The following is a 12,083-nucleotide window of genomic DNA, read 5'->3' as shown; positions in this document are numbered from 1 at the left end:
TCTGCCCGCCTGCCTTTCTGCGTTTTTTCTGAAGGAAAAAAGGTGAATGCAATCCAAAATGACGTACCGTATGACTTAAGTGGATGGTCCATCTCGTGTAGGCTGTATCGTAGGCTGTCCGTGTCGATGATTCCTGAGAGAGTCTAACGACCTGAAAAATAGAAAAATATCTCTATTAGTAGTATTAGCCTCCACGACCAAAGCCAAACCCATTCCCCAACAAAACCCTTTTGACGGGTCAAATGCCCCACCCTACCTTCTCTTTTTCTTCCAACACCCCCCGAGTAAAAAATCCGTATGTTTTCCCACTCTTCAAATGAACATTCCGGCTAGACCCAATTTCAACTCCTTAAGAAGCCCATTGCCCAATATTTTCTATTCTATGTGCGAACTGGATTTTCTCAAAGCCCCCGTATCGGGAAAGGAAATCAACGGAGTCTATCCACCCCATCACACCGCCGGCGTGTTACTTCCACCGTCCTCGCCGGACTATTAAGTTGATAACATATGACCCTAGACGCATAAGCTCTTCGTTTTTTCTCTCTCCGGATAATGGGTCAGTCTGCTTCTGTACATGTATACTCACCGGGTGGGTCAACCCCGACTTCCAGCCACTGCCGCTGCATCACCGCTAATCAACCGGACGCCGTCTCTTCCACCGACGTCAGTGCTCAGCTTACTCTCCCTATTTTCGGGCATGAGCAAGATTATACCTCCGAGATTCCCGACGAGTGCTTAGCTTTAATCTTCCAATCCCTCAGCTCCGGCGACCGAAAAAGCTGCTCCCTTGTTTCCAAGCGATGGCTCCTTGTCGAGGGTCAGAGCCGCCACCGATTATCTCTCAACGCCACCGCCGATATATACTCGCAAATCCCTGCAATATTCTCCCGCTTCGACTCCGTCACGAAGCTCGCCCTCAGATGCGACCGGAAATCCTCAAGCATAAACGACGACGCTCTCGCCCTCATCTCTCTCCGATGCCGAAACCTCACGCGCCTCAAGCTCCGTGGCTGCCGTCAAGTCACCGATCTAGGTATGGCGTTTATCGCCAAAAATTGCAAAGTATTGAAGAAATTCTCTTGTGGGTCTTGCACGTTTGGAGCTGAAGGCATGAATGCTTTGCTCGATCATTGCTCCTCTCTCGAAGAATTGTCCGTTAAGCGCCTCCGTGGTGTCAACGATGGTGTCGTTGCCGCTCCTATCGGCCCCGGAGCCGCAGCTTCATCGCTTAAATCCATATGCTTGAAGGAGCTTTATAACGGGCTGAGCTTTGGTCCGTTAATTATAGGTTCCAAGAATTTGAGGACTTTAAAGCTATTGCGTTGTTTGGGGGATTGGGATAGGCTTCTGGAGACGGTTGCGAATAGAGAAGAGAATAATTTGGTCGAGATTCATCTAGAAAGGCTTCAGTTGAGTGATATTGGGTTGACAGCAATCTCAAAATGCTCTCATTTGGAGATTCTGCATTTGGTGAAGGCGTTGGACTGCACAAACGCGGGTGTTGTGGCCGTGGCCGAGCATTGTAAACTTTTGAGGAAGCTTCATATAGATGGATGGAGATCAAATAGGATAGGTGATGAGGGTTTGATTGCAATTGCTAAGAATTCTGCGAATCTTCAAGAATTTGTTCTTATTGGTCTGAATCCAAGTTCTGTTAGTATGTCTGCCATTGCGGCGAATTGTAAGAAGTTGGAAAGGTTGGCGCTTTGTGGGAGCGAGACGATTGGGGATGCTGAGATTTCTTATATAGCTGAGAAATGTGTAGCTTTGAGGAAGCTTTGTATCAAAGGATGCCATGTGTCTGATCAGGGGATTGAGGCTTTTGCATGGGGTTGTCCGAATTTGGTGAAAATTAAAGTTAAGAAGTGTAGGGAAGTTACTAGCGAGGTTGCGGATTGGCTGAGGGCAAGGAGGAGATCACTGACTGTGAGTTTGGATGTGGAGGAGACTGAAGTTGAGACAGTTGAGGTGAGTGCAAGTGATGCCGGGGAGCAAGATGATGGAGCAGAGTATCCATCTAATGTGAATGGAATGACAAATGCTGGTGGTGGTGTTAATTCTGATGCTCTGTCAAGCAACAATGCTGGTCGATCTTCAGCTTTCAAGTCAAGAATTGGCTTTTTTGGGGGAAGGAGCCTCGTGGCTTGCACATTTGGGCGGTGGTTAAATGGTAATGGTAGTTCTAATGCTGTCTTATGAGTCATGTAATGAACTCTTGATTTGGAGAAACTCTTGCTTATTCTGAATTATTCTCTGTAATGCCACAAGTGGTGTTTGACTCCTACATTCGGTTTTGAAAGTTTGCTTGTTCAAATGTCTTGTTAGTTGTCTGTTTAAAGTGGTTCAAAAATGCAATGAGACCCTCTTGCCTTGAAGCAATTGTTTGTGTGGCATTGCATTTAACATCTGTGTAAGAATGTTAAGCTGAAATTAATGCTTATTTCTTTAAGGTTAGCTCTTGAGCTATATGTTTGCTGTCTAAAGCACCACATTTGTGCATTCCTCCTGGTTCAATTTTTGGAATCTGGACTCTTCTTTAATTTGGAAAATACTGTCTCTCTCAGGTTGGAGTTTCTTATCGAGGTTCATGTTGCTCTTCAAAAGTATGTCTACAAGTTCTTAAGCTTCTTCAATTATTTGCTTTACTTTCCAATGCAAATGTGGTAGCAGAACCAGCAAACGTTTTGTACTATCCTCACTGTTAACCTTGTGTTTCAGTTTTCTTCTTGGCAAATTCTCATTCTCTTCCTTTTCTGTAAAACAAAAAAAAAAGAGAGAGAGAGAAAATAGTGGCCTTGTGTTTCACGTAGATATTTCCAGTACTATTTAATGTGAAGCCAACTGATATGCATCATTCTCTAGTTGTCACTTGTACCAGTTTATAATCAAACGATGCATCTTCTTCTGTGGCTTTGTAAATATCATCTTTGATTTATTTGACAACTTATATATCAGACTATTCATTCTTGAAGGTTTGCAATTGACTTTGATTTTGGGGTCTTCTTCGCACAGCTGCTGCTTAATAAAATGTCTGCTAAGGATAAGCTGCTTGTAATTTTGTTTTACATTTCTTGTTGAGTTAATGGTGATTTCCAATTGTTGCATCATATTGCATATACAAGTACGTTTTGTTTGACATATTATCAACTGTTTCCTGTGGTTTGTGTTGTGGTATAACTTTGCTGTGGTCTCTTGAGGTGATGAGCATGAACATTTAGTATGTGAAAGGCAGTTATGCTTTGGTGATTTTTGTTTATGATCTTGACTTTTATTATACTAGCCCCTGCTTAGTTTTTTATTTGATTTTCATTTTGCGTTTTGTGATGTAAAAAGAATAAGTACTACATTTAATCAGATGTAAGTTGCTGCGCATGGTATCCAATTGGTTTTTACTAGATCATATACTAATTTTGAGAATTCTTGTGCATACCTATCATTTTTACTGCCTGTCCCTGTTTTTGACTTGGTTGTTGATTTTAAGGTTTATATATATATATATATATATATATGTATATATATAAACCTGTTTTGTAGCTCTAGGATTTACAATAGAGTGTTCACATTATTTGACTTTGAATGGGAAGTCTTCTACTGGACGGCCTATTCTATTGAGGTAGAGTGGACTCAGTTTGGAAATCCGTCCCACTTATTCACCAACTGAAAATTGGCATATCTGCCTATGAAAGATGTTTTTGACCAGAACGTCTCATTCATGAGTCTCATCCGCCGAACCACTGACTGGTTCGACTGTCGTTTCATGGAGTTTAGCTTTAGATCTTGCTTGGCGGTGTGTTCGTGGTGGAATATCTTGTAGCAATGTCTTGGTGGGATAAGGATTAGTATTTTCCTCTCTTTTTATTAGAGGTGGCAATTTGTCCCAAGTCCCAATGGGTTACCCATGCCCATGGGGACTTTGGGCGGGATGGGTATTGGATTTTGATATTGGATTTAAAATGGGACAAATCCCAATTGTACCCATTAATTGATGGGAATACTTGGGAAATACTTGGGTACCCATTGGGCTCAAATAACAAGGGCTCTGTTTGGTTTAGCTATTTTTGGGGGGTATTTTTGAAATATTTTATTATAGCAGTGTATATGAAAAATTTTTACTATAAAATTTTTTTGAAATATTTGATATACTAATATGGATGGGATGTTTTTTGAGTTATTGTATATTACTGTAACATTGTATTTGAAAAACTTATTTTTTGAAAAAATAGCCAATCCAAACGGAGTCTTAGATTCAAAAATTATCTTTAACAATTTTTATAGTCATACTAGAGAATATAATCTAGTAGTTTTCCTAGTCATTATCCACAAGAATTTTCAACATTTCAGTCAATTTAGACCTGTCATCTTTGGACAATGATGAGGATAAATATTCAACACCTTAAGTACCTTGGCCATCTTGATATATGTTGGAATATGACTGTATATCTATTTTTTCCTTTATTTGTTAATCCAATTTTTTATGGGAATCCTGAGTATAAAGCACTTGCATGTTTATTTAATAAAACTAAAAAAAATTTAATAAATCAAAAATATTAAAATTATATAAAAAATAAAAATGAATTAAAGGAAAAAAAATATGTAGAAAATAGATTTGGGTATTGGGCGGGATCAATCTAAACCCATCCCAAAGTGATCCCGCCCAAGTTAGTCCCAAAATACATATGGGTAAGGTTGGGCCCAAACCCATATGACTCGGTTCCATCACAAACCCAAGCAAATCCCGCCCATCCCGTCCATTTTGCCACCTCTACTTTTTATGCAGACGTTTGTGAAAATCTCCGCCCCCGGGGGGGAGGGGAATTTGGGGGCTTATGGTTTATGGAATGCTGAATTTGGAGTCGGTTTAAACGACTTGAGCAATGAGCCTCGAGTTTGTTCCTTGCTTGAAACCGACCACTGTGATGAGCCCCTTGCAATTATACACGCTCACATTTTTTTAAAGAGTCTTTTGCTATTGACAGAATAATGGATGTTTTTCAATTATATTCTGTACATGGATTTGGATAGAATTATTATTGAGCAGCTGGCATTTGACAAAAAAAATAAAAAAATAAAAATTGAGTAGCTAGTTTTATCTTGGCATCTATATCTGGGCCCTCTCTGTCTAAGTATATTTGGATTGAAGATCTTCTAGACGTCGAGCTTAAGCATGTCAATGGGTAGGATCTGAATTGGATTCATTTGATTCAGATTTAGATCCATTTAATTTAGTTAGATTCAAATTCAGATCCAAATCCTTTTGGGTCTGAAAAAATAAATCCATATCCAAATTTTTATGTATTTGGATATCCAATGGGCATCCATGAGTATTTTTTGAACATACTAAAGTAAAAATATATTTAAAATGTATAGAGTTCATAAATGATATAAATACAATCTAATTTTTGTTTTCAAATAATAAAATTAACATCCAACAAATTGAATGCAATATTGTGAACTCAAAGAAATAATTATTATTGACTATTTCTATATATTTTCCAAAAATTCAACTGCATTTACCTTCAATCTTTTATTTGTTTGCTTTTACTTTTTTTCCTTTTCTTGAAAAGTTTGTACTAATTACAATGACAATTAGGATTAGTTTTTAAAAAAGAAAACAACCATGACATATATAAATATTTAGTCTTATTAAAAAAATGTAATTTTGTACCTCTTTTTCTTATTTAAACCTTAATGTTGGTAGATGTCTCGCAATCCAGTATTAAAATAGTGAATGAGATAAAGTCATTTGACTAAAGACTGATGGCAAATAAATAATATAATAAAAAAATTTATAAACACTTACTCATTTTTTTTGAGTCAATTCAATCATCAGTAATCACTAATGTTTCAACCATATCTAGAAGTAATTTGACATGAGTCTTATCAATCACCTAACTACCAACACTAAATGCAGATTTTGATGCCATAAAATCTTACTGTATTCGATCCAATAGTCATAAAATATTATATTATTTTATAAATTTACTAATATATGTATTATTTAGTTAAATATATATGGGTCTGGGTAAGATCTGTTATGGATCTGAATTTGAACATTGATTCTAAAAAATCAGATCTTACCCATACCCACGGCTCTCTCACAGGATTTGAGTTTGGGTAAGGTTTGAATTTGAGAAATTAAATCCAAACCTTATCAAGATATATTGGGTCTGGATTAAATTTGGATAAGACCCGATCAATTGACATGCCTAGTCGAGCCGAAGCATGCATGACCAGGGCTGAGAGACGTCGTCGTCGGGAAAATATAAATAAATAAGTAAATAAATAGATGGATGCTTCGTGTGCATCGCTTGGTATTGCCACTTGGTGTACTATCAATTATTGATTACCAAATAAATAGTTGTAGGTCACGCGCATGCATTATAAGTAATGGACAAGACTTGATAATTAAACCATTGGCATTTTATGCCACATAGTACACATTTAACATGTAAATGCCTTCTCCCAAGCCTTCAAAAGTTAGAAATTGGGTCTAAAAATTTAGGTTTTATTTTATAATTTAATTCAATATTTAAATTTAATAGGCATGTGTAGACGTGTTTAATAAAAAAAATAACATTTAAATTAATTAAGTAATGCTTAATTTTTTTAGACAAAATTTGTTTCAAAAATTAAGTAATAAAATGATAAGATATTCACTTATCACTTAACATGATACATATTTAAATGTATCATATTTAGTACTTAATAATTTAGCGATTTAATGGTTATATCAGGTTTAGTACTTAATAATTTAATAATTTAATGAATTCAAATTTCAATTGCAGACTACACTTTACATAAATTTTCAAATTATCTCACTTTAGCACCATCTAAATTTTGTTATTGAGCCAAGTGATTATCGGCCATCGTGGAATTCCACCCCACTTACAGTGATAGGAATTAATAAATGTGCAATTGCCTGCAATTCCATTGTCATGCTCATAATCATCTGTTAGACCAAGGTAAGCTTGGCAGTTGGCTCCCACAAGTATCTCCTGTTTCTTGGGCCTTTCAATTGTTTGGCGTATTGGGCCATAGACTCCAACCTTGTATCACCACTACTGCTTGTCTATATCTATATGTACTGCAGAAGGGGATTTTAGCAGAGACCCTTTCAAGCTTCCAAACTTCTTATTCTTTTTTCTAGATTTTTATATTTATTTTAATACATAAAAAGTAGTGGGTTATAACCAATCCTATCACCAATCAAATTTAAAATTTAAAACATTTTCACTATCTACTTTATAAACCGTTTATAGTTTGTTATTTATACTTTAAATCCTTTTTACTCCTTAATGAAAGGCAAATGCTCATTCGTATGCTATTTTAATACAATGTTACATTTTTATAATTAAGAATTATTTATCACCAAACTAACCCTATAACCACTCCTACAAATGAGCTTTGCAAATTACAATCACATTTCAAAAAAATCACAAATGCACAACTAAATATAAAGTTGAGAGGGTAAAGTGCAGCTAAATGTAAAGTTAAGAGATTTACTATATTTAACCCTTAAAAAAATCTCAAGAACGGAACAAGTTGTGGGTTATAGATTTTTGTATTTATTTTAATACATAAAAAGTAGTGGATTATAATCAACCCTATCACCAATCAAATTTAAAATTTAAATCTTTTCCATAATCTATTTCATAAATCGCTAAATATATTTATACTTTAAATCTTTTTTATAGTTTTGTATTTATTTATACTTTAAATCCTTTTTACTCCTTAATTAAAGACAAATGCTTATTCACATGCTATTTTAATACAATTTTAATTCGGAAGCATACAACATGATCAAGAAACGGCAAAACCAATTAGGACTAGATTTTGACCAAAAAAAAAATTAGGCCTAGATGCCACTGGCACGTTGCTGTAACTTGTGATGCCAATTAGGACTATTTAGCCCTTTTTTTTTTTGCAAAGAATTAGGGCACTGTAAAGCTTATTTAGGCAAACTTTGCCTCATCGGTGATTTGAGTATCAAATTATTGAATATACTATAAATCCTATAATCATGCTCATATTTTTCCCATATTTTTCCCACGTTTCTTGATCATCTAAGAAGGAAACTATAAAAACTAACGAGACAGTAAGAAAAACATTAAAAAAGGTAAATGCATGGTTGACGCAACAGACAGCTTTTATAACTTAAAATGGTTGACGCATGGTTGCAAACACAATGATTGGAAATATTAGCATCTTAAAATGCATATGAACTATGAAGAGAAGAAAAAGAATATGTAACATATTCAGCAATTTTTAAGTGCATTTTCGTCCAAATTTAATTATGTTATTCATAGTTATAGTTCAACTTTACGAGGAGCATACATACATACTTCTTCCCTATTACCTATCACTTCAGGAAGCGAGAAGACGCTTCAGCTCACATTATGAAGACACCAAACCCTCCTTTAAAACACTACAACCAATTAAAACTTTTTCATTTTAGTTAAAAATTAAATCGTTGCCTGGTGTTTATATCTTCTGCACCCAAGGCTGCAATATTTAGTTTTCAAAACTTTCAAACGTATATTCTTATGTAACATATATTTTCAACGATAGTTAAGAATATGTCCTTAAAGTCTGAGCATAAACATTAATGAATAGTTTCTGTCCGGATAAAAAATTAATGCAATATAATTTTACATCTATATATATTGCACGAGAGATAGGGAAGGATAATATTTGATGCTTGTTGTAGTTTTAGTATTTCTTTAGATATTTTTTATTGGAGCTTTGTTCAAAATTTTTAATATATGTTAAGGGTTTAGATAAGATACATAAATACAATATAGATTAGATACTAAAATAGTACTTTTTAATTTTTTAATTTTTTAACCTTTTTCCATGTAACTAATATAACTAATTCATTTCCAACATACGGAATAAAAGAAATATATTAGTTAACCTTCATAATTTATTTTTTAACCTTTCAAATTTAATTTTTTCAAAAATATATACCTCGACAATAAACAAACTACTAGCCACATGCATGTTAGTGGTTTTAGCCATGTATTTCAAATTACTACATGTACCAAAATATATTTATATAGGGATTACTGTATTAACTGTGGGTGTTAACAACAATTCTATTGGTACTTAATTTTCTTTTGATTAGAATATAATTGTATATCTGACCATTGATGTTATTTCTTCTTTAGCTATTGTATTTATTTGGTTAACAATTCTCATACAATGTATCACATCATTACATTTAAAACAAATATAAAAACTATTGATTGTTAGTTTAATATATATTTTAATGCATTTCTAGATCAAAGAAATGAAAATTCTGCCTCTTCTCAAGTTCGACAGCCATTGATATTACTAGTGATCTAGCGTGATCATGGTAAATATAAAGTTTATTATATCGTTAAACTCATATTATAATCACACTTTTTGCTGCATTATCTTGCTAAATCAACTGTTTACATGACATAATATTAGATGGAATACATAACGACTCAGCAATTATTGAAATTCCCCTCACATCAATGTCGCCATGTGATGGCCATAACGATGGTAAGATCTAGATTTCTCGCTTATTTTTAACACATAATTAACTATTACCATTGCATTTTCAACTCTATTTATGTAACTTATACACCTTATTTCTATATTTACTGTTCATGATATAATGTTTATGAATTTTTAAAATTATGCAGACTCGTCTGAAGAATTTGTTCCTGCTACGCAAGACATTGTGCCTGTAAACATAGTTACAGCAGAACAAACTGGTACACACCATGCTGTGCCTGCTAACATAGTTACAGCAGAACAAATTGGTAATGTTCTCATACCTTTCTCATGTAATTATATTTAATATTTTTTTAAATATGATCTTAAGTACACAAATTAAGGGTGCTCATGGATCAAATAATCAATTCATTTCTAATTTAGCTAACCATACCCTTCCTCAATTCGAATGGTTACTTAGTGACCGGTTAATCTATAACATAGGGTCAGATTTACAAGGTAATATATCCTTCTTCCAAGAAAAAGAAAAAGAAAAAGAAAAATATTTAGATTGACAAATCTAAAAAAATAATAGTTTTAAATTGAATAATTTTATTTCATTTTTCAACTCTACAAAATCATTAATACGAAATTGACTTGCAAATCAAAAAATACAAAATTTATCAAATCAATAATATCATTTAATCTTACAAATCTAAAAAATCATTAATATAAAATAGACTTGCAAAACATAAATTATAATATTTTTCAAATCAATACTATTGTTTAATTTTACAACTCTAAAATATCTTGAATACAAAATAGACTTGCAAAGTGAACAATACAACATTTCCGAATCAATAATATTATTTAATCTTACAACTCTAAAAAATCATGAATACAAAAGAATAATAACACATCAAAATACCGAATATTTAAAAGATTTGTTCTTATTTTGTACATTTGTTGCCATCTATCATTTTTTTTAACAACGATGGTAGGTTGCTCCACTAATTTTGAATTTCACACGTACTTAATTCTCAGGACAATGGTGATAGGTTGTTCAACCAACAATCAATTTATGCAAAGATCGTGTATTTTAATTTGTATTACGCACTCCACAAAATTCAACAGAATTAATTAAATCACCAATTTTGGCTTTCGTACTAAAAGTTGATTGATGTGAAGAGTGTTCGCACATTCATGCAGGATTATCAAATTGAATCCATAATATTTGTAAGTATTTCATTTTAACAACATTTAATTACATTCAGTTTTATTCATATATCATTCATTTTCTAATATAAATTTCTATTATTTTTTCAGGATCTATCTTCCGAAAAAGGTAGTTTTTGAATGATATACACATTCCATCATATTTCAAACTATTGTTAGACAGATATTACATTTTAATTGTGTTGGTACAATTTTTTAACATTTTTCAATTCACCATTTTATTTTCATTTTTTTAATAATGTCAGTACCGTGCGTAGTACGGGTATTCACACTAGTTCACTCGTATTTCGGATTGGAAAATGGTAAATCCATCTATTCAACTAAATTTTACAATTATATAAAGTATTATGCTAACGATACCATTCACCAAAGCATTTAAAGTGTGTATTTAAGTTGAAGAGGTGTGAATTTATCCTCTATATTTGGATTTGATTTACAATTAGTCTGTGCTAATAATGTAAACTTGACATCATTAGTTGAAAATTTATGTTTTTGATATGAATTTGGTGACCTTACAGTAGACGTCAACGAAACAATTAAAATTCAAAAAATTCAAAAAGGAAAGGAAAGGAAATAAAAGAAAAGAACAAAACCATGGGCAATCATTTTTTGAGTTCCCAAAAACACTCCCTTTTTTTCTAGGTATCTCACACAGCCCCTGCCCAAAATAAAATAAGGAAAAGAATGCTGCCCATCAAAACCATGGGCAATCATTTTTTATGTTCCCAAAAACACTCCCTTATCAGGTTATCACACATATTGTAGTTTATTTGTAAATTTTTATTTATTTACATCATCAACATATTTTATAACTACTTTATTATTTTACATACATCATATTAAAGAAATATTATACAATATTCTTTTTTTTTAAAAAAAAAATTATCCCAAATGATCTGGTATCCGAGCACATTCTTAATTCGACTAACATATCAATCTCATTTTTACTGCTTTCTCTTCAATTGATTATATTCAACTTTTTGAACATTACTAGACCAGGCGAATACCCATTTTAGAACATAGGGCCTGTTTGGAAGTCAGATTTTTGGACAAGTTTTTTACCTACAAGTTTTTTAACAACTTTTGCTACAGAAACCCCAAAAAACCTTCTCAAAGTTTTTTACCTACACACTTCAAAATACCCAAAACACACAAAAAAAATTTCCTTCCCTTTTTTTCTTCTTCCACCCCTATCCCAACCCACACCACCGTCAGTGTCGACCAATATTGCTGTTTCGTTCCCCATCCTGCGGAGATGCGCCTGGCTTGTTGATGGCTGTGGAGAAGGTGCACGCTGGGGAAAGGGCACGGGTTGGCGGGGGGAGGGGGTCCCGCTGGGGAAAGGGCAGGGAGGGTAGCGGGGCACAGGGGGTGGCGGGGGAGAG

General features: G+C 33.7%; 1 protein-coding gene across 1 annotated transcript; it reads left to right on the top strand.

Moving 5' to 3' along the window:
• The first annotated feature begins 226 nt into the window (after positions 1–226).
• LOC113751781 (F-box protein SKIP2) lies at positions 227–2,466 on the top strand. The gene has a single exon (XM_027295914.1). The coding sequence runs from the start codon at positions 553–555 to the stop codon at positions 2,197–2,199; it is 1,647 nt and encodes a 548-aa protein (XP_027151715.1). The 5' UTR covers positions 227–552; the 3' UTR covers positions 2,200–2,466.
• Positions 2,467–12,083: the final 9,617 nt, after the last annotated feature.

Source organism: Coffea eugenioides, chromosome 11, assembly GCF_003713205.1.
Source record: "Coffea eugenioides isolate CCC68of chromosome 11, Ceug_1.0, whole genome shotgun sequence".
Classification (NCBI taxonomy): Eukaryota; Viridiplantae; Streptophyta; class Magnoliopsida; order Gentianales; family Rubiaceae; genus Coffea; species Coffea eugenioides.
This window is presented reverse-complemented; position numbering and strand designations above follow the sequence as displayed.

Bases quoted from the DNA above. Each gene is read 5' to 3' on its own strand.
- LOC113751781 (XM_027295914.1), top strand. From the start codon at position 553: ATGGGTCAGTCTGCTTCTGTACATGTATACTCACCGGGTGGGTCAACC.